Source organism: Pristis pectinata, chromosome 2, assembly GCF_009764475.1.
Source record: "Pristis pectinata isolate sPriPec2 chromosome 2, sPriPec2.1.pri, whole genome shotgun sequence".
Lineage (NCBI taxonomy): Eukaryota > Metazoa > Chordata > Chondrichthyes > Rhinopristiformes > Pristidae > Pristis > Pristis pectinata.
In genome coordinates, this window is record NC_067406.1 from 23,546,137 (window position 1) to 23,570,065 (window position 23,929).

A 23,929-nucleotide genomic window follows, 5' to 3' on the forward strand; every position below is an offset into this window, starting at 1 on the left:
ATAATTTTAAGGTGATTGGAGGAAGGTATGAGGGGGATGTCAGGGGTAGGTTTTTTTACACAGAGAGTGGTGGGTGCGTGGAACGCACTGCCGGCAGAGGTTGTGGGGGCAGATACATTAGGGACATTTAAGAGACTCTCAGATACAGGAATGATAGAAAAAATAGGGGGCTATGTGGAAGGGAAGGGTTAGATAGAGCAGGATAAAATGTCGGCATAACATTGTGGGCCAAAGGCCTGCACTGTGCTGTAGTGTTCTTTGTTCATGGTTTGTCTTTCACTTCCATTGCATTTTTCGCACCTTAAGCGCTTTCAGTCCTAGCACCCATTAAATTCCTGCAACAATGCTTTACTGTTCCCAAATTTCTACTCTCTTGTTGACAGACCTCTTGGATAAGGCTGCCCTCGTCCTCTTCTCCATTTTGCAAAGGGCTATTCAAGGCACTTGTTGTTTCCTTCAGCATAGCTGTCCTTATCTTCCTTGCATCTAATATGCTTGTTAAGAACTAATATTGCCAAAATCCTTCCAATCCCATGTATCTTCCTATGCTGATTGAGTGAGGAGGAAGAGCAGCAACCATTTAAAAAGTGAGTTAGAGGTGATACTTGCCTCCACGTCTTCCTTCAGAATACATGATCATGTGGGAATGAGAGTTTTGCTATTCCTAACTTGATTTTGGATGATTTTATCACTGTTAGGGCCCATCAGAAACCTGGCTTGATAATGATGTCGCCTTACTGAATGCACCCTACTAATCCATAGTTTTTGTCCCTTGAGCTTACTTCCAGAGTGGCAGTGTGGCCCATGTCACCTTAGTACATTATTAACCCACCTGCTCATATACCTTTTAAGCACATTGCCTTGTTTCTTGCCTCTTCCTCAAAATCCTCAATTTTGGTTGAAGCACCATGCCAATGAATGTTGCTGGGAGTGCCAGCATTGCTTCTGAACTGAGGAACCAGTTAGGAGTCACTGGCATTGGTAGATCTTAATTTGCATATGGTACAGACCAGAAAAGAATGGCAGATTTCCTTCCCCGAAATGGGATTTTCAAGTGGGTTTCTACCTTCAGCATCGGTGCAAATTGACTTCTGATATTGTGTTGTTGACGTCCAGTTTGAGTCACCTTGCAACTTTCATTTCTTTCCTAATGATACAAAACTACTCCACTACCTCTTGACCCCTTCGCTGCCTCTGAATTATCAGACAGCAAGTCTTGAATATGCCCTTTTTATCTAGTTAAACCATGGGAAAGCTGAATCCCACTACCATCAGTTCTCGCCAACCATACCCTTTTTATCTGGCACCTTCACTGTGCACAAGCTAAATGCTGCCCACCTGTCTACATCTTCCACCACTTGCCCTTGCTGCCAGGGTGTTCACATCCTATTTGACCCTGAGCTGGATTACTAATCCCATGTCCTTCATGTCACAAAGACCACCTCATTGTTCATCTGTAATTTTGTTTGCTCTTGCCTACCCTCGACTGAAACCTTGATTTTTTTTTTGTTACTTCTAGATGGTTACAATTCTCCTGGCCAGTCTCCTTTCTACTCTCTAAATGTAAACCTTTCCCAAACTCTGCTGCTATATCCGAACTTTTGTGCCCCATGATGTTGTGCTCGCACTCAGTCCAATAACAAGACCAATTTGAAATTCTTAGTAGCCTTGAAATTCTGAGTACCCTGGTTCAGCCCTGCATCCATGTCAAGAACTAGAATTCCCTGTTTAAACCTGTGTGCCTCTTTCCTGCTTTTAAGATGGCCCTCAAAATCTGTTTTTTGATCTGGCTTTTAACAACTCATTCTAATGTCTCCTCTTGTGTCTCAGTGTGAATATTTTTTTGTCTAAGTAAACTCCCATGATGCACTTTACAATGTTAAATGCCATGATGCTTCACAATGTTAAAATTGCTGTATAAATTATTCTGGTTATAGCTGATGAATTTTTGTATTTCTTTATCTACACATTTTTATTGTATAGTAGACATTGCTGTTGTTCACATTCTATCATTTCCACTAATTAACATAAACTATAACACAGATCAGTTGAAATGGAAGGGAACACACAAATTAGAAACAATGAATGTGTTTATAAAGCTGCCAAAGAGAAACTTACGGGCTTCTGAAAATGACCGACCTTGAAAGACCTTTCAGGAGAATTTGAATACTTTTTGAAATGATTTGCTGGAAATTGGAACTGAAATTTCTAATATCTAAATGGTTTTGTTTGGAGTAGAGTATCAGAAATGACATCAGTTTTAGTAGCAAGATTAACTTTAATCTGTCATGCTTTCTGGTGTCTTAATGCCATTGCTCAAGTTTCCATTTGAAACTGGAGTCCAGTTTAAGAGCGTGGACCTCAACTGAATATTTTCCCCAAAACCAGTTGAAGCACATTACCAACAACATTCTGAGCATTTGCCATTTGCAGAATTTTGTATATGCATTATGATTTTCTGAGTTGAAACATGTGCTGGAAAGATGGGCGATTTGTCTTTTTTTTCCAAAGATTAAAACAAACAAGGAGGTAAAGTCTTGAACATCTTGAAATTTGATTTGTGGAAAATAATTTCTAAATATACTTTAGGTATAAACTGATGAAGAATTAGAGTGGGGGTATGTAGCACATATAAAGTAAATATGATTGGATCAGAGAAAGGCTGATTTGGATGAGGTGACCATCCTGTGGTCTGAAAAAAGTCTAGGCCCTTCTAAGAATAACCTTTCCCAAGATTTCATCTGGAATGTTGGGCAGGCAACCATTGTCTTTAGCTACTAGCTCTGATCTTCTCTGGTTACTCTGTGAGACTGCATCAGACCATTGCTAACTCTGGTATCTTGTTTAACCCGGAGATGGCCTTGTAACCACACATGGTAATCATCTTAGAGATTAGAATACATCAATGAAACTATTACCCAACTCCAACCCCTAGAAGTTCATTTATTCCTTATATACTCATCCATGGCGTTGTTACATCTAGACTTGAGTATTCCACTGTTCTTCTTGTTTGCTGACTTGCATTGCTCCAGTAATATCTATTTAAAATCAAAAATCTCTTTTCTGACCCTTTTCTCCCCCCCACCCCAGTCCCAATCTGTCCCTTTCATACTGATTTTAAAAACTAGTCCCACAATCCATTGAGTTCTTTGTGCACTCCAACTCTGGCTTCTTGCACATTGTTAATTCAATATTCTCAGGCCTGTCATTGGGCAGTTATTCACTTAGGCCAGCCACGTTAATGCCAAAGAAGGTTGTTGAGTATCGTGCATTACCCTGTGCCTTGAATTTGTGGTGAGTGACTAGTCCTGATTTCACAAGATCACAAGACAAGGGAGCAGAAGCAGGCCACTCGGCCCATCGAGTCTGCTCCAAGGAAAAGGGAAAAAGAAATGGGGTGGGGAAAAAAAAACTATTCTAATCCCATTTTCCAGCCTTATCCCCATATCCCTTGATACCCTGACTATTTAGATATCTGTCTATCTCCTCCTTGAACACCCCCACTGATCTGGCCTCCACTGCTGTGCGTGGCAAGGAGTTCCACAATTTCACCACCCTCTGGGTAAAGAAATTTCTCCTCATCTCTGTCTTGAAACTGTACCCTCTAATTCTAAGATTGTGCCCTCTGGTCCTGGACTCGCCCACCAAGGAAAACAGCCTAGCCACATCTACTCTATCCTTTCCTGTCAACATTTTAAATGTCGCTACGAGGTCCCCTCTCATCCTTCTGTACTCCAGTGAGTAGAGTCCAAGAGCCGACAAACGCTCATCATACGTAAGCCCTTTCATTCCCGGAATCATCCTCGTAAATCTCCTCTGAACCCTTTCCAACGTCAACACATCCTTCCTAAGATGTGGGGCCCAAAACTGCGCACAGTATTCCAGATGAGGCCTCACTAGTGCCCCGTAGAGCCTCATCAACACTTCCTTACTTTTATACACTGTACCTCTCGAGATGAATGCCAACATAGCATTCGCTTTCTTAACCACCGATCCAACCTGGTGGTTAACTTTTAAGGTATCTTGTACGAGTACCCCAAGTCCCTTTGTACTACCATACTTTCAATCTTCTCTCCTTCTAGATAATAATCTACCCGCTTATTTCTGCTTCCAAAGTGTACAACTGCACATTTCTCAACATTGAATCTCATCTGCCATTTCCTCGCCCATTCTCCTAAACTGTCTAGGTCCCTCTGCATCCTTTCTATTTCCTCTATGCTCCCTACTCCTCCACTTATCTTGGTGTCATCCGCAAACTTAGCCACACAACCATTTATTCCATCATCCAAATCATTGATGTACAAGGTAAAAAGGAGCGGCCCCAACACCGACCCCTGCGGCACACCACTAGTAACCGGTAACCAACCAGAACGAGATCCTTTTATTTCCACCCTTTGCTTCCTGCCAACCAGCCACTGCTCCACCCATACTGCTATCCTACCCATAATTCCATGACCTCTCATCTTATCAATCAGTCTCTTGTGAGGCACCTTATCGAAGGCCTTTTGAAAGTCTAAATACACAACGTCTACCGCCTCTCCCTTATCCACCCTACCTGTGATTTCCTCAAAAAACTCCAATAGGTTGGTCAGACAGGACCTCCCCTTCACAAAACCATGTTGACTAGGTCCAATCTTGCCTTGCGCCTCTAGGTATTCGGTAACCTCCACCTTGAGGATAGATTCCAATAATTTTCCCACCACTGATGTCAGACTAATAGGTCTGTAATTTCCTTCGTGCTGCCTCCCACCTTTCTTATACAACGGAACTACATTCGCTACCCTCCAGTCCTCCGGAACCATGCCAGAATCTATCGATTCCTGGAAAATAATCGCCAATGCCTCCGCTATCTCTACAGCCACCTCCTTCAGAACCCGGGGATGCACCTCATCTGGTCCGGGAGACTTATCAGTCTTAAGCCCCTTTAGTTTTCCTAGCACCTTCTCCCTAGTAATCTCAACTGAACTCAGTTCCAATTCGTGAGACTCCTGACTAACCGGCACATTGCTTATGTCCTCCACGGTGAAGACCGATGCAAAATATTCATTCAATTCCCTTGCCATCTCACTATCATCCATTATAATACCTCCTGCACTGTTATCAATTGGTCCTATGTCAACCCATGTCTCTCTTTTATTCCTTATGTATTTAAGAAAGCTCTTAGAATCCTTCCGAATGTTGTCCGCCAGCTTCCTTTCATAACTCATCTTTGCTTTCCTAATGACCTTCTTAGTTTCTCTCTGCAGATTTTTAAAAACTTTCCAATCTTCTGTTTTCCCACTAATTTTTGCTACTTTGTACGCCGCCCCTTTTGCTTTTATTTTATCCTTCACCTCCCTCGTTATCCACATCTGTGCCTTTTTTCCATTCAAAACCTTTTTTTTCTTGGAATATATCTATCCTGCATTTTCCTTATTTCCTGTAGAAATTTCTTCCATTTCTCCTTCGTTGTCCCTCCAGCTAACTTACTCCTCCAATCAATTTGGGCCAACTCTTCTCTCATACCTTTGTAATTTCCCTTATTCCACTGAAATATCGATACACCAGTTATCAGCTTCTCCTTCTCAAACTTGAAACTAAACTCAATCAGATTGTGATCACTTGTTCCCAGTGGTTCCTTTACCTTTAGTTCCCTAATCACCTCGGGTTCACTACACAGCACCCAATCCAAAACAGCCGATCCCCTGGTGGGCTCCTCAATAAGTTGCTCCAGAAAAACATCCCTTAGACATTCCACAAACTCACTCTCCTGAGTTCTACTGCCTTGCTGGATTTCCCAGTCCACCTTCATGTTAAAATCCCCCATAATTATCTTCACATTGTCACTCTGGCACGCTTTTTCTATCTCAATCTGCAACTTATGGTCCACTTCCTGACTGCTGTTAGGGGGCCTATATACGACTGCTACTATTGTCCTTTTACCCTTGCTATTTCTTAGCTCCACCCATAAGGATTCCACTTCCTCTGACCCAATGTCCTTCCTTTCTATTGATTTTATATCACTACTAACCATCGTGGCCACACCCCCCGCCTACCCGCCTGTCCTTCCTATACACTGTGTACCCCTTGACATTCAGTTCCCAATCACATCCATCATGAAGCCACGACTCAGTGATTGCAACGATGTCATATTTATTAACCTGTAGTTGTGCCACTAGGTCATCTACTTTATTCCTGATGCTACGTGCATTTAAATATAGTACGTTTAGACTGGTATCTGCGATTGATTTTATTGTACTTCTATTGTTCAGCAGATTATCCTGACTTTCTACCTGTCCATCCTTCTTACTATCTTCGCTACCTACTATCTTAGACATGTTCCTGTAGACCTCATCCCCTATCCTAACATTCGGTATCCTAACATCCTCATCCCCGATCCTAACATTCTGTATCCTAACATCCTGATTTGTTGTACTTCTATTATTCAGTAAATTATCCTGACTTATCACCTGCCTGTCCTCCTTGCCATCCTCAATGGATTCGTTTCTATACACTTCCTCCCTCACCTTAGCATCTTGTAACCTAGCATCCTGGTTACCATCCCCCTGCCAGATCAGTTTAAACCCTCCCCTACAACTAAATTAAACATTCCCGCCAGGATATTGGACCCTTTGGAGTTTAGGTGCAACCCATCCTTAGCAAATAGGTCTTGCCTCCCCCAAAAAAGGTCCCAAGTATCCAAGAATCTGAAGCCCTGCCCCTTGCACCAGTCACTCAGCCACGCATTTAACTGCCAGAGCTTTCTATTCTTCCTGTCATTGACACGTGGCATGGGTAGTAGTCCTGAGATTACTACCCTTGAGGTCCTACTTCTCAACCTTCTCCCTAATGCCTTGTATTCCTCCTTCAGGACCTCTTCTCTTTTTCTACCTACATCATTGGTACCTACATGTACCAAGACTTCTGGCTGCTCACCCTCCCCTCTCAGAATATTCTCGACACGGTCCGTGATATCCCGTACCCTGGCACCAGGGAGGTAACACACCATCCGAGACTCATTGTCAGTATCGCAGAATCTGCTATCCGTACCCCTTACTATCGAATCCCCAATAACCACTGCATTTCGCTTCCTCTGCTGGACCACAGTACCAGACACGGTGCCAAGGTCCTGGCTGCTGAGGTCTTCGTCTATGAAGTCATCCTCTCCAACCGAATCTAAAATGAGATATCGGTTTTTGAGGGGGACCGCCACTGAGGCGCTGTCCACATATTCTTTATAACTCCTGTCTATCTCCTGCTCGCTCTCCCTAACCAACCGAAGGTCATCCAGCTGCTGCTCCAGACTCTCAATCCGTTCCTTGAGGAGCCGCATCTCGGTGCACTTTGCGCAGATGTAGTTATCAGGGAGTCTGGTCGTCTCCCAGGGGCCCCACATCTGACACTCCAAACACAGCACTAATCCCAGATGCATACTGCTGAATATCACTGAGCTCAACAACTAAACTAAACTAATAACTTACCCCCTCTCTATAATCTCGCCTCTTTCCCGCTCTCGCCGAAGCCCGTTGAGCCAAAGCCTAACCCACTCTGCTCCCTCTCACTCCGCTGCCCGCTCCCACGCTGCCCGACATTGATTTTCCCCAAAGTCTGTCCATTATCTACAAGGATTATAAAATGATGTCCACATGCCCGATGGTGAGTATTATAGTGAGGCCAAACTTTAATGAGAGCCAGCACATTTAAGAGAGAATTGAGAAGCATGACTTTAAAGTTGGGTGGTAGAAACTTATGGAACATTTACATAAATAGTAGTAGCTGCTGGCTCAGCTGTTAATAATCTTACTTGTATCCATTTTTTAAAAAAAAATCTGCATAAAGCTTACATTTTCACTTGGATAAGGTGAGATTTCAAATGTTTGGAAGACTACCACACTCATTACCTAGTTTGTCAAGTTTTATTTCCTAATATTGTGTTGCAAAATCTATATATTAGTACTGTAGAAATTCTCTTGAGTTTCACAAACAAAGCAAATTCTTGAAAAGGTACTGAGTCTTACAAGAATCATGATCAATGATCCTGTATATTAATCCGTGTCAACTGGTGACCGGGCATAATGCAGACCAAAGTACCACAGATAGCTCATTATGAGCAGATGCATTGTTCTTGCAAAATGATAACAATTCTTTCTTTACTCTTAATTTTTCAGGTCTGAATAAGGCTATTTGTCGCCAGTACCATGTCCAGTTTTTTGGAGAAGCTCCAGAAAGAGCCTGGATTTTTGAAAAGAGTATGATACCCTTTTTGGGTGCTCATCAATACGATGAGTTAGTCCATGAGAGTGCCAAACATGCAAGTTCAAAGGCAGAGAAAAACAAGGTAGAGTGAGACCTGTCTGGTGATTTAATATTGCTGACTTTTCCTATATGTTGAATCTTCTGATAGATGTTTTCTACATTATCTTTACCAGATGATCTTGTATCCAAGCATTGATTGAAATATCCTTTTTTAATAAGGAGTCAAAAGAGCTGTGAATTTTGTAAAGAGTTAAAAAGAATTTCTACTTCATACTTCAGTTACTATTTTGTACTAGTCAGTTGATTGTAGCAAAATATTAAAGGTTTTGCCAGCAAGATCTGTTACCATTAGGTCCATTCCAAAGAATGTTTCTTGAATATTTTGCAATTTCATTGTACCATTAAAATAATTTATTATTTTTCAGCTACTAAAACCAATTCCTGCCAGAATTCGTCTTCAATGGGATATAGGTATTGCGCAAGCTGAGAAGGCACTGGCAATGACCCCTGAGAATCGAAAAGCTAAATACACCTTTGTTTATGATTGTGATCGTCCATTATTACCACCTCAGGTTGCAAAAGAGGCTGGGGTTCCTGTTGAACTTATAGAGAACAGGAAATGGCCAACTGAAGAACTGCCAAGCTCTAAAGACAGTCTCTCTAATAGTAAAGGAACAAGGAGAAGAAACAGTGCACCAAATAAAAGGCGATGTTCAAAACCATATGAACATAAGATCCCTGCAAAAGAATGTTTAAGTAGGACTGTAGATTCTACTGAAGGTTCTACTCAAGGTTATTCAACTGACAGGACATCTTGTAGATCATCAGATTCTGAGAGTTGTGCGAGTTCCCCCGTGGCTAAGAGAAAACATGGAGTAACGAGTCAGCGGACCAGGAAATGTGACACCGCCCTTGCTCAATTCATGGCCTTTTGTCAGAAACACAGAGACGAGGTTTGTGTTTTAGAAGCTTGCTGGGCAAGTAAAATTGTACATTTGCTTGTAATTTCTTTCTCTAAAATGTTGCCAAATTTCAGAGCTGCTTAAGGTTCACTGTTAAATACACCTTGTGATTGTCCATTATTTCTGCCTCAAGTTGCAAATGAGGCATTATAATTGATACTTTTAGCTAGAAAAGTGCTTGGGTAACTTACTTTTTTTTGCATTTTTATTAACTTGGAGAAGAAAGGCATAGAAATGATGATTTGAACATTTTAGATTTTTTTTAGAAGTTGTTTCTACCTAGTATTTCTCTGCTAGTGACCTTCTGCTCTTTACTGGTTTGGTAGAGAGTGCAGTGGCTGACATTTAGCACTCCATAGGACCTAACTTGGGAGGTTGGGGGGCCCAGTGCAGGGCAGGGAAGATGCAGTGGGAGATTGTGGGTCAAAATCATTACCTGAAATGAAAGCTGTTGGTTTGGCATAGAAATGTATGTTCTCATGTGACGGGGCCTAAATGTTTCTTTGGTTGTTATTCATACAAAATTAGTTACAAAAATTTTAGAATTAAACACATTCTAAAGTAAGTTGGCCATTCTGCTTTCAGGTCATAAATGTAATATTCTGCCCACCAAATGAGATTAACTTAATATTGGCAGAAATTAGCATCCAATAAAGCAAATTATTTTGGAAGTCATTAATTTTTTTTAGAGAAAAGGTACATTGACTAAATTATAACTTGACATTTGGTTTGAAATGGCATGAACAGTTTAATTTTTTCACAATGAGCACATATCAGTATCTTAAGTCTTCACCCATTTGAAGTGAGATAAGGTGTTGCACTTTTGAACTTTATTGAAAAGGAATCCAAGAAATGTCTGTGAAGTGGGTATCGTGCAAATGAACAACTCCACATTGATGATGATTCAGTTATATTTTGTGGCTTTTTGTATCTTGGGAATTGCAAGGAGGACTCTCATTCAGTTCCCTTTTCTTGTTCCAGTGTATGTCTGATCTTAACTTAAAATATGCATACCCACATTGCAAGAGGGACAAAACTTCAAATGTATTTTAATTCTGACATATGCTCCTAAAAATATTAGTATTTATTTATACATTAATGTGGATTTAAATTGGAACTTCATTTGGTTTGCTAATCAAAACTTGCAAAATGCATTGTGCCACAGATGTTCAGAGGCATCACTATAGCCCAATGTTGGCAATAATCTGTAAAATGACTTGAAATTAGTTAATATCATATCTTAAGTATTAAGGTAGAAGTTTGCTGTAGTTTATTATGAAGTCCATACTTGCTAGAAATAATAAGCAAACTGACAAAACTTTTCCTCCAAGGTTTCCACATTCTGAAGCTGATTTTTTTAAATGCACATTTGTGCACAAGTGTGTATTCCTACTTTCACCTATCTTGCATTTTGGTAGTCATGATGTAATATTTAATCAAAAATTTGTCGTAAGTGAGAGGTTAGGCGGTATTGTTGAAGAAATCTTGATAAGATGCTGAACTTGGCACTACAGTGGTGATTTTTATTTAGTATACAGGAAGTCCCCGACTTACGAATGCCCATACTTACGAACCGACCTTCGTGGGCCTGGCCCCCGATCCTACCACAGCGGTGGTACACCTTTGGCCCAACCCCGGGCCAAGTGCGCACATGCAGCCGGGGAACCCCGGGCCAAGTGCGTATGTGCGGCTGGGGCCATGTGCAGCTGCGATTCCCGGCCCAAGTGCGCATGTGCGAACACTGTTCCGAGTTACATACAAAATCGGGTTACAAACAGTCTCAAAAACGGAACTCGTTCGTAACCCGGGGACTTCCCGTATTTATTAATTTACAGAATGTGTTTGATGCTTGCAATGCCAGCATTTATTGCCTATCCCTAGTTACCGTTGAATGCAGTTGAAAACAACACGTTTGATTTTTAGTCTGGATGTTTAAATTAATGAGCAGTGTCCCAAGCAGATAAATGGCTGTGTACGATATCTAATATAAGTAATAATGGAACTGTAGTCATCCAGGCAGTGAAAAATATTCCTCCAGTGACTAGTGAATTGTGGATAATCTTTGGGGAGTCAATTTTGGGAGACAGGTTTTTCCCTCCATTTCCATTGAGTTCAGTTTTGCTGGGACTGCTTGATGTCACACTTGATTTTTCTTATATATAATATTAATGGTGCTAGTTCCCACCTCACCTGGAATTTGGTTCTTTTGTTCATGTTTGGACCAAGGTTGAAATGAAGTTTGGACATGAGTGCCCCTGGCAGTACCTAAATTGAGCATCAGTGAGCAAATTATTGGTGAATAACTTCATAAAACATTTACAGCACTTGGCTATTGATTGAAAGTAGACTTGTGGGTGCTAATTAGCCAGATTGGATTTGCCCTGCATTTTGTGGATAGGACATGCCAAAGTAGTTTATTGTAAGAATCCTAGGCTTTCTGTAAAATCTACTCACTGAAGAAACTCCAAAATAATTAGCTGTAAACAATAACTATTTTAGATTGTTTCAGAGTCCCTAATCAAGAGATGTGAAGGCGTTCTTCTTATTTTGTCTCCAGTCATCTACTGCAGGTTCAAAAAATAGTAGCTTGCCTCTTCCATGTGTAGTACAGTGAGCAGTGTTTTGCCATGATAGGCATCACAGCTGAGCTTATTTTTGTACCTAACTTATCTGCATTTTACAGTCAAAACTCATGAATGTTGATCAGCTGCAGGATCCATAATTGATTTCTTTGTTCTACCATTTTTTTATTTTTCATCTTGTCCAACCTCAACATCAGGCTTAAATCAGTGCATTACAAGAAATTTAATATCTGAGCTTTCTGGTGTCTTAGTTGTGTACCAAGCCTAGCGACATCTATTCATCAGATGATAGCCTGGGTGACTTCTTCTGATTTGTATGACCAAAGATTTTCATTTATGTGGAGGATTTCAAGTACCAGCTAGTACCTGACAATGTGTGCAAAGTGGATACTTTTCATCAACGTAAAAGTGGTCCAGCATAGATTGGAAATATGATGGTGAAAGCAGTCCTTGATTTACCCACAAAAAAACATGTATTCATGGCTTGCATGACATGAAGTGAATGTAAAATGGAGTTTAATTTCTGCAGGCAATCTAATTTGAAAAGGAAACTGCACAGTTCCTTTTTAATTCAGAGTCACAGGCTTTTGTGAGGTCAGAAAAGGCTGTGTATCATGGTTGATGCTGTTTTGTGCGCTTCCCTTGGATTGAAGTGCAGTGAAGATCATGCCCTTTTGCCTCCAGGTAGATAGAATCCACAAGGCAATTCAGGGAATAGTTCTTCAGACTCTGGGAGGAGGCTGATGAAGGGGACCGTCATTATGACTTCTCTTGTGGCAGACAGTAGGGAGACTACTCTAATTACCACAATATTTGTCTCCTTTCTTGAAGATGGTCATGATTGTGGTGTGTTTGAGATCATCTGCCACATCATCTTCTTACCAGATGTGTGAAGATGATACAGTAAATTTGTGTTTGAAATTTCTCTATCATGTTTTGGAACTTCAGCAGGGAGTCATAGTTGAAGGATCGTTCAAGTTGTTTCTTTGAGTAGACACTATCTGCCTCTCTGTCCTTGAGGTTCACCTTCATTTTTGATCGTCTGGAGTGGGACTTTAGCTGATGGGGAATGGGTGGCCTTGACAACTGAAGGACCCATACAAGTCACAGTTGTCAGTCAGTTGTTGGGCCTCCTCAGCTCTTTCCAACCACCGTCTTTGTCTTTAGATCACAGGTTTTCTATTAAGCTTCAGCCTTCAGGTACCTGTAAATTTATTTTTCTTTTGAGACTTGGTGGAATTGCTAATCAAAGAATGCTTTTTATTTGTGGTTAATTAGCTCCTGGGTTGCTTGGTCATTCTCATCAAATCTGTTTTCATATTTTTGTGGAGAAGCCAGGAGTTTCTTCACATATGCTAACTAACATGTACTTAAGGGCCCCTTTGACGCTGTGAACACAATAGCTTCTTGTGGTTGTGAGTCTTCAGGTTGGCTGAGGCACTGCATAAGAGGAATGCAATTTACCAGGTCGTTTTTGTGTATCTTTAATGAATCAGTATGTTGGTTATGACAATACTGTGCTCTAAGCATCTTGGCAGGAGAAGGACTTGAGTTAACATTGTCCTTGCTGATGAAGTCTTGCCAGGTGATTGCTTACCCTGACTGCCTTTGAAACAACCAGGGCGATCAGATTGTCTCCCTCTGGGATTTGGACCAGGCTGCACAATCTGGGTGTATTTTGGTGTCAAGTAAGGCATTGCCCTATTTTCTAATCTTCCTTGCCACAGCGCTGCACCTGCATCCAGCAAGCATCCTGCTTGAGTGGAGCTAATCTATAATGCAACCATTTCAACCTATGTTGCCTCCACTCCAGAACCAATGTCGCCACGACCTTGATCATCAAGCTGCAGTACAGAAGCAATGCTTGTTCTGCACACATTTCTGGAGCAAGATTCAAATAATTAACACATTTTCATTGAAGCATACAAGAGAATGGAGCATGCAGTTTGACAAAATTAATGTCCTCTTTCAATTTGCCCCCATTATACAGTAAAACAATAAAGCCAAAAAAACATGGACCACTTATTCCCTGAGCCATCTTCCAGTGAATATGAACGATAATGACGAAATTGACCATTGCCCTTAGTGTGCCAATGCAGCTTTGACTGTCTGAGGGGAAAAAAACAAGCTCGTCAGACCTGACACAAAGCTTGTGGTCTAGCAGGTAGCAGTGATTCTGCCTCTCGTGTACACGTCTGAGATGAGGACCACCAACACAAAAATTCCTCTGAATCCACTGGAAGGATACATAAACCAATGTCAACATCCTCTCCCAGACCAACTTCCCCAGCATTGAGGTGTTACTTATGCTCAGTCGGCTCCAATGGGCAGGCCACATCATTTGCATGCCCAACAGACTCCTGAAGCTAATGCTTTATTATGATATGTGTCATGGCAAGAAATGGTGGACAAAGGAAAGGGTTTGGAGAAAAAATGTAAAATCCACACCAAAACATGTGAATTGTGTGGAGGAAGAGTGGGACCTTGGAGTGTGTATCTGCAGATCCTTAACGTTAGCATGACAGATCAATAAGTTAGTTAAAGATGCATTCAGGGTGCCATCCTTTCCTAATCAAGGCATAGAACCTAAGAGTGAGGTGGTTATACTAGGACTTTCTCCAAACTTTCCTGTGTCCTCACGACAAAATTCAGTGTCAGAAGTTTGCAAAGGAACGTCTAAACAAGCCTGATGCATTTTGGAAACAAGTTCTGTGAACTGATGAAGTTAAAATAGAACTTTTTGGCCGCAGTGAGCAAAGGTATGTTTGGAGAAAAAAGGTTGCAGAATTTCATGAAAAGAACACCTCTCCAACTGTTAAGCACGGGGGTGGATCGATCATGCTTTGGGCTTGTGTTGCAGCCAGTGGCACAGGGAACATTTCACTGGTAGAGGGAAGAATGAATTCAATTAAATACCAACAAATTCTGGAAGCAAACATCACACTGTCTGTTTAAAAAAAAGCTGAAGATGAAAAGAGGATGGCTTCTACAACAAGATAACAATCCTAAACACACCTCAAAATCCACAATGGACTACCTCAAGAGGCACAAGCTGAAGGTTTTGCCATGGCCCTCATAGTCCCCCGACCTAATCATTGAAAATCTGTGGCTAGACCTCAAAAGAGCAGAGCATGCAAGACGGCTCAAGAATCTCATAGAACTAGAAGCCTTTTGCAAGGAAGAATGGGCAAAAATCCCCCAAACAAGAATTGAAAGACTCTTAGCTGGCTGCAGAAAGCATTTCAAGCTGTGATACTTGCCAAAGGGGGTGTTACTAAGTACTGACCATGCAGGGTGCCCAAACTTTTGCTTCGGGCCCTTTTCCTTTTTTGTTATTTTGAAACTGTAAAAGATGAAAATAATCTTGCTTAAAATATTAAAGAAATGTGTCATCTTTAACTTTATGCCTTTTGGAAATCAGGTCATCTTTTACTTGCTTAGCTATTCACAGTAACAGAAATTTTGACCAGGGGTGCCCAAACTTTTGCATGCCACTGTATATAATGCAAGGCACCCCACAGTTTCAGCATGCAGTTTTGGTTGCCATATTCAAAAAAAAATGCAATTGCACTGGAGAATATGCAAAGGAAATTTATGAAGATTTTGCCACGAGTGGGAAATTCCACATTAGATAAACTACAGTTGATTTCTTTTGGAGCACAGTAGGCTGAAGAGAAACTTGATTGGGGTGGGAGGAGGTAAGAGTAAACAGGAAACGTGTATTTCATATCAGAGGGATCAAAAATCAGGGGCGTATATTTAAAGTAATTAGTTGAAGGATTAGAGGGCAGACAGGGAAAATGTTTTCCACTCAAAAGGTGATTGGGGTCTGGAACTCACTGAAGGGTGGTGGAGTCAGAAAAGCTCCATGTGGATGTGTACCTGGGGAACTGCTGGACCATGGACAGTGCTGGAAGGAGGGATTAGTTCTTGCTCATCTAGCTTGGGACAGGTTAGATGGTTTGGCTTATTATATGTAGTAAATTTTCTATGATTTCTAATAATGCATGATATACTCTTTACTAGTGTGTAATTTTATAAGTTTCATCTTTCCATTCTGTTACTGTGTAACGTTTTGAGTAATACAGATGAATCCTACATTTGTGTTGGCTTCAAATGAGCAAAATAAATCTGAAATATTTTTACATTTGTAGCTAACTGAAGAACGTCCAGATGCTTCTGCTGAAGAGATTGAAGAGCTGCTTGAGTCTCAGTGGGCTTTGCTGAGTGATAAACAGCGAGCACGTTACAATACCAAGTTCTCTATAGTTACTCCAGTTACAGAGCACAAATCACCTGTATCGGGTTCAGGTGAGCATAAATTATCTGTGACTGTGCTAAAGTTTACTCTGCATATGATTGGCAGATGTTTCAAAATTTGTTCTTTTAATTTAAAAGCAAGCATATCAGATTAGATTCAGACAAAAGGGAGGAAAGGGTTAGATAGTGTGAGGGTGGTTTGATGGACGGCACAACGTGGTGGGCCGAAGGGCCTGTTTTGCGCTGTATGGTTCTATGGTTAAAAGTAAAATACAAGCTCAAAAAATATATTTCTAAGCCCTTTGATACAGAGAAGCATTCTTGATTGCATCAGATGGATTGAGTAAAATGGAGACTTAAAAACTGGGTGAAGTGTGAAGCCGACACTAAATCCAATCCAATCAGTTTTCTCATAGCACGTTATGTTAAAATTGTCCCATTGTGACACTTTCAATAGAGGACAGTTCTGTGTTAAGCAAATGTAGTATTCTTGCCCAGTATTATTTTACTACATTGCAGTCTGTAATAGAAATTTAACAATAAATAACTGATGAATCATCATTTCAAATATTAATTGTAGTTTGTCTCTCGCATCTGGTCAATTGTTTAAATGGCCTTTTGATTATCAGTATAACCTTTAGTTCATACAGTACTAAAAGCAACCAGATACAAGACATGAGGACCTTAGTAATTATTATTATATTAATAATATCAAACTGACAAAAATTGAATTCCAAATGTCATTCACTTATTTTTGTTTCTGTTCTCTTCATGATTGTTTCAATAGGTTTTTCAACAGGATCACCTGGGCCCACCAGACGCAGAGTTCTACAGGATTCTCCAAAAAGAACAACTAGATCTAGTGGTAGGTCAAAGGAAATCATTTTCCAATTAATTGATGTGATTTTGTCAACTGTGTGGGGGGGAAAATAATCTGGAATTTTTACATTTCACTGTGCTTACCTATGTAATTCCTGGTTCAGTTCAGGAATAGAGTCGCAAGAATCAGTCATAATTATCAAATTTGTAGTTTTTAAAAATTGAAGTATAAATTTTGAAATCATTCGTTTCTACTCTGAGTCTTATCCCAAAGTTGACTCTGTCATTGATGCATCTTCTCTATTGGAATATTCCAAAGAGTAGGCTGACAGCTCACTTCTGTTTCCTTTTGTTAAGTAACCCCAACTGGCCCATCCTACTTTCTCTCTTCTTTCTGTACAGTGTGCCCATTGGAGTATAATCTGGCCAGTCATCATCCTAACCAATTTATCACTCCCAATGCTGGTCACATAGATTTTTCCACTGCTCCAGCTGTCACTGATTGTTTCTGCATCTCTTTCCAAAATCTCCATTCATTTGTTGTCTTTGAGTTTACTGTGGACACTTGCATTTACATTGTGTCCTTGATAAAATTTGCCTGAGGAGTGATTACTTTTTTTTCCACTCTAAATGTAACCTCCCCTCCTGACTGTACCTTGCCAAAGAGGAGACTCAGAAATTCAACCTTGGCCACTTGCTCCTGGTTGAACATAGCACCTTGTTCTGCTGTCTTGCTTCTCAAATAAAGCCAACATTCTCATTTGGCTACCCTGCTTCCTCACTGAGATAGAATCATAGAGATATACAGCATGGAAATGGACCCTTCAGCCCAGCATATCCACACTGATCATCAAACACCCATTTTTGCACTAAACCTATCCTGACCCACTTTAATCTCGTTGCATTCCTATCAATTCCCCAAAGATTCTGCCACTCATCTATGTACAATTTATAATGGCCAATTAACCTTCTAAAGTGCACATTTTTCGGATGTGGGATGAAACCAAAACATCTGGAGGAAACCCACCTGGTCACAGAGAGGATGTGCAAACTGCACATAGCACCAGAGGTCAGGATTGAACCCAGTTTGCTGGAGCTAAGAGGCAGCAGCTATAGCTGCATCACAGCAGATCTCCTTACTGCTTTCCTCCCTGACCGTCTGCATCAAGTGATTTCCTGTCCTCGGTAATTGCAACCTCTGTGTAAATTTATCATGCATTATCTTCTGTTTGTTGTTGTTTCATACTCCAGTGATCCCTTTCTTCATGTAAATTCCTCAGCCAAGTTTTTGCATCCATCCCTTTGACCTTGCCAGTTCACGTGATCGTTCTACTTTCATCATCTAAATCACAGATAAAGCATCTCTTATCACGTACATTTTCCTCTTTCCCTTTTCTATGTACATCCTTTTTTGATGTTCTCTGGAAGTGGGGCGCTCTCAATTTATGTAAAACTGTATTTAAAAAAAATTTCAATTGTCGTTTTTAGGGTTCCATTTACTAGGATATTTCTGCCACCACAGATCTGCTTGATTACATAGACATGGAGCAATACAACATGGAAACAGGCCTTTCGGCCCAACAAGTCCATGCTGACCATCTTGTCCACCAAGCTAGTCCCAATTTCCTGCACTCAGGCCATATCCCTCCAGGCCGCCCCCACCCCCATGTACCTATCCAAGTCTTTATCTCGTGTTGTACCCACCTCAACCATTTCCTCTGACAGCTCATTCCATATACTCACCACCCTCTGTAAATAAGTTGCCCCTTGGGTCCCTTTTTAAATCTTGCCCCTCTCATCCTAAATCTATGCCCCCTAGTTTTGGATTCCCCTACCCTAGAGAACAGATTGTTACCATCCACCTTATCTATGCCCCTTATAATTTTAAATACTTCAATAATGTCACCCCTCATTCTCCTACGTTCCAAGGAATAAAGTCCTAGCCTGGCCAACCTCTCCCTTAACCTTGGGCCCTCTGGTCCTGGCAACATGCTTGAAAATCTTCTCTGCACTCTTTCCAGTTTAATCATGTCTTTCCTATAACTTGGTGACCAAAACTGTACACAGTACTCCAAATGCAAAGACTTGGACAACTGCAACATAATGTCCCAACTCCAGTACTCAATGCCCTGCCTGTTGAAGGCCAACGTGCTAAATGCCTTTTTCACCACCTTGTCTACCTGTGATGCTGCTTTCAAGGAACTAAGCACTTGTACTCCTAAGGTCCCTCTGTTCCATTACACTCCCTAGTGCCCTACCATTCATAGTACAAGTCCTGCTCTGATTGGACTTCCCAAAATGCATCACCTCACACTTGAAATCCATTTGCCACTCCTTGCCCCACTTCCCTAACTGATCAAGATCCCCCTGTAATCTATGATAACCTTCTTCACTATCAACAACACCTAATTTCGTGTCATCCGCAAACTTGCTGATCAAGCCTTGAGCATTCACATCCAGATCGTTTATATAAATAATGAACAACAAGGGTCCCAAGGATCCCTGCGGCACACCACGAGTCACTGGCCTCCATTCCAAGAAACAACCTTCAACCACCACCCTCTGCTTCCTACCTTGAGCTCTGTTGTCCTACCTTACGATCTTGAGTTGTCTTTGGTTTCTAAGTTCTCAATTAAAATCACTACTCTTAGCCTGACAGCTTCCCATTAGTAACCTGATCTCTGCTCCCTTAAGCCCAAAGGGTACAGACTTGAAAGGAGATCATGGGTGCTTGCTTTAACCATTCATAGCAAAATCAGTACCATGTTGTACTATTGGACCATGTTGTACTATTAGACAATGTTGTACTATTTTTTCTCTCTCTGAAATTCATTCAGTCTTCTGGGATCATCCTGCAATGCAAAGAAAAATCTTTCCACAAAGAAAAGATCTCCTAAACACCTTCAACCAAATTCTTCTGTTCTTTCCTCCAATACAAAATTTAAGGAGCACATAATGTCAGAGCAGCTTTCTCTGCCACTTTCTTGGGCTGGAAGAGATAAGAACCAAAATATCTCTCCCACCCTAGCTCTGAATTTATATCTTGTTTCCTTCCTATCTCCCCTTTGGCTGTTCTTTCAACTGCTTGAGCCCAAAGCTCTGCAAGTTCCCCAGGAAGGCAGAATGATTTACAATCTCCTTTCCCTTTCAAGATGCTCCATGAAAGCACTTTTACCGAGCTTTGGTCATCTATTCTATTAACTCCATATGTAGCTAGGCAATAAACTTTCATGAATATAAGATAAAAAATAACAGCAGGCCAACCATTCCTTTTGCTTGTGTTACCTTCAGTAAGATTGTGGCTGAATAGATTTTGGCCTCTGATCCATTTTTCTGCCCAGTCACTGACACCTGTCCATAATTATATGCTAAAGAGGCAAATTGAGAAGCATTTTTAAGGCTTCAACATGTACTTGAATGAGCAGTCCATGGAGGGATATGAAATTAATGCAGGCCAATGGGATTAGTATTGATAGGTATGATGGTCGACATAGATACGGTAGGCTGAAGGTCCTGTTTCTGTGCTGTAGAACTCTGACTGTAAATGAGTTGTTATCCACAACTCTACAGAATAAAAAAAATCCAAAGATTCAAACCCCTCAAAGGAGAAATTCATCCTTTAAGTGGTCAGTCACTTAATACTGATTACTTATTCTGAAACTATAACCCTTGATTCTGGACTTCACTATCAGAGAAAACTGCTTCACAGCATCTAACCTGTCAAGCACTCAGAATTTTTTCTCTATGAGATCACCTAAATTCCAGATTTGCATAGGATAGTTCTCCTCCATGTCTCCCCTTAAAGCAATCCTCTCATCCCATTAATAGCCTCACACCAGTTAATTATTTTCTACTTTTCCTACCAAAGCGAGTAACTTAACATTTGCTCTCATGTGTGCCATATCATGCCATGCATGTTCCTTTACAGCCATTTCGTGGCCTTCCGAGTTATTTTTCCACTCTCTTTATATCATTAGCAAGGTGGCAATGCTAGCAGTGACCCTTGAGATTAGCCAACTAGTTATAGTTTGATAACTCTGTTTATACTTATCCTTTTGTTTGTTAATCAATTCTGTCCATTGCCTTCATCCGAATGAGTCCGTGTGTTCTGAAGTAATCTTTTATGTGCAAGTTATCAAATGTCTCTTCCAAATCCAAACAAATGCTTTATCCACTTGCACCCCTCTATCTACCTTGCTAGTTACATCCTCCAAGTAGACTTAATAAATTTGTCAAACAAGATTTCCTATTTATAAAACTATGTTGACACTGCTGAACCAGCTTATGCTTTTCTAAATGCTCTTATTGTTTCCTTAATAATGGATTCTGGCATATTCCCAATAAGTAATGTTAGGATAACTGACCCATTGTTCCCAGTTTCTTCTTTTATTGAAGAATGATGTTGCTTTTGTTTTCCAATTAACTGTGACTTTTCCAGGATCTAAAGAATTCTGGAAGATGACAACCAATGCAGCTTGTAGAACCCTTGGGTGCAGGCTATTAAGTGTAGGGGTTTTATTAGCTTGTCCAGAAGCATTTTGAGAGTTTTTATTTTAAGACTTCGTATAAGCACACACTGATGCTGTCATTGGCAGTTACTGACAATAATTGCTTTTGATTTATTCACTTCAATTCAATATTGATTGCAAGCTTAATGGATTTTAACCGATCAGTAATTTTGGCTTACAGACTTGTGACTCTTAAGTGTGACTCCTTTTGGAAGGAATGTTACACGAGGCTTGAACTGGACACAAGATTTTTAAATATATAACTGCTTACAGTCTGAGGGAGCAACACTCAGATGTAGATGTGAGTTTTAATGTGCCACACTTTTATTTCTTAAGTGCCACAGTCCTGTAAGAAATATTTTCATTTAGGACATGATAAAGATGAGCTGCATTTGTAATGATTTGTGAAAACTGAGAGTCCATAGCCATTGTGACTCCAGAAATAAAAAGAACTTAGATACATGTAAGATGTGAAGTTAGTATCAAGCCAAAAATCAAACTCAGTCTGCAGAACTGTTCATTACTGAAGTTGTTAGAAAATAAAGCAAATTTAAATTTGTATAGCACTGAATTATGTACTCAGGATCGTTCAAAGCACTTCACAGCCCAAATTTATTTAGTTCCAAAGGTGAATGCATCAACCAATTAGTAAGGCAGCACAAGCAGCCGGTATGATGACGACTTTTAATTTTTTTTGATCAGTGAATCGGAGAACAATGCACTACAAGGAAGACTGGACGTGTCATTCAGAGAACTGTTTTTGATTAATGCCATGGGTTCTTTTTATATTCACCTGATTAAGCAGGCAGGACATCAGCTTAATGCCATCTGCAAGTTAGCAACTCTGGCTCTGGAGCTTCCTCAAAATTGCACGGATTGGTACTCTTGATTAAGTACTTAAGTCCTGGAGATGAGCTTGAACTCAATGCCTTCCAATTTACAGAATTGGTAAAAGCTGTGCCAAGTTATTAACTGCACATTATTTCTCGATACAGTGACTTCGGAATCAACTAGACAAAGAAGGTTATCCAGAAAAGTAATAGATTACAGAGAGGACTCCCCAGAACGAATCGGCTCCAGTAAGAGATTAAAGCGAAGTTATCACGAGGATGAAAAGGTGCTTATTTTGTTGCAGGTGAAACTCTGAATACTGTGCAGCATGTGATCTGAACCCTTGCTATCTATGTATTGACGCATTTGCTATCGATGTAAATGAAGTAGATTTTTCCAGTCCACTTTGACTAAATCATATTTCATCCTGATAAAATTGGCCTTACCACAATTTAAAACTTTTACTCCAGATCTGTTTTTACCCTTTTTCAAAATCCAGCTGACCTCTTGTTTTTGCTGCTCCTGCCCCTTACCTCACCCAGTTGAATTATGTGGGTTTCGCAAGCTGAGTCAGCATTTAGTTGCCCTTGAGAGGGCGGTGCCTCCTTGAAATGCTGTAATTTCCACTTAAATTCCCCAAAGTTAAATCCAGTGTTGGCATCTTGCTTGTTGGGCTTTCTATGTACTGATTTTAAAAGTTCTCTAATGCATTTCAAGATGGGACAAATGCTGCCCTTGCCAGTGACACCCACATTCTATATATGACTTTTTGTAAAATAAATCCTGTGTTACGAACCAGCAACAAAAGAAACACTCCGAGTCATGTATAAGTGTTTAAAACTACTTTATTAATAACTACTTATGATAATAAGAAAAATAAAAGTAAAAATTCTAGAATGTTAGAAGTAAAAAAAAATGTTAAATCTTAAACATTAACCCCAAAAACTAAACTTGTAGTGTGTGTGTGGCAAATTCCCAAACTCCAAGTCCAGGAATGGTTCTTAAAGTTCAGATCAGCAAGCCATAAGGTGAAATGTGAGCAAAGGCTTCTTCAACAACCACCGTTGACTGAAGACAAAACATAGATGTAGAGAGAAAATGGAGAGTAATTACGAAATTCAAATGTTCCACGATGGAACCCAAACGACACCTCAGTGTTTACTCAGCAGGTGACCACTCCACCGCATCTTTCTCACCCCGAAAGGCTCTCAAATCGTGGCCGTCCACACAAATACCTGCTTCCTTCTACAGATCAACAACAAAGTGAACTCCACGGCTTTGTTCCCAAGTATCTGCAATATGAGCTTAATGGAAGTCCTGCTTACTTTTGTTATTTTTTGATGCTCCTTTTGAGCCAGTAACTGCACTGGATTGCATTTCTTCTGTCAGATTTGACTCTTAAAGCACAGATTGAACCCTCAATATTAAATAAGCAAACTTTTAATTTAAAATTATTGCAGTAATGTTAATGTTTGTCCTCATCATGTGTATATATAGCATTAACATATGCCATCGCCAGCCCAAGTCTTAGAGTATCTTTTTGAACATTAATGGAACAACTTATGACACTAAATAATCTATTTGCTTTTTCTGTTATGTTCTGAGTAATTACTGTAACAGAAATTGTGAAGACCCTTTACTAGCATCTGTCTCCATCCTCCCAACTCAGTGATAGAATAGTATGTTAGATACTTCCAGTGTTCCTGTTATGCAGCCCTGCAAGAGGAGAAAT

General features: G+C 40.4%; 1 protein-coding gene and 1 long non-coding RNA gene across 3 annotated transcripts in view; one reads left to right on the forward strand and one right to left on the reverse strand.

The window, feature by feature from the left end:
* Positions 1-23,929, forward strand: part of nsd2 (nuclear receptor binding SET domain protein 2) — a 91,327-nt gene that overhangs the window by 20,564 nt on the left and 46,834 nt on the right. For both annotated transcript variants that reach the window (XM_052037479.1, XM_052037471.1), the window contains exons 4-8: positions 8,148-8,317; positions 8,661-9,188; positions 15,934-16,090; positions 16,827-16,904; positions 22,362-22,483. In XM_052037479.1, coding sequence (XP_051893439.1) covers positions 8,148-8,317; positions 8,661-9,188; positions 15,934-16,090; positions 16,827-16,904; positions 22,362-22,483 — 1,055 coding nt within the window. The remainder of the gene's footprint in view (positions 1-8,147; positions 8,318-8,660; positions 9,189-15,933; positions 16,091-16,826; positions 16,905-22,361; positions 22,484-23,929) is intronic.
* LOC127582308 (uncharacterized) overlaps positions 1-23,929 on the reverse strand; it is an 86,695-nt gene that overhangs the window by 1,503 nt on the left and 61,263 nt on the right. The gene's annotated exons all lie outside the window — the stretch shown is intronic.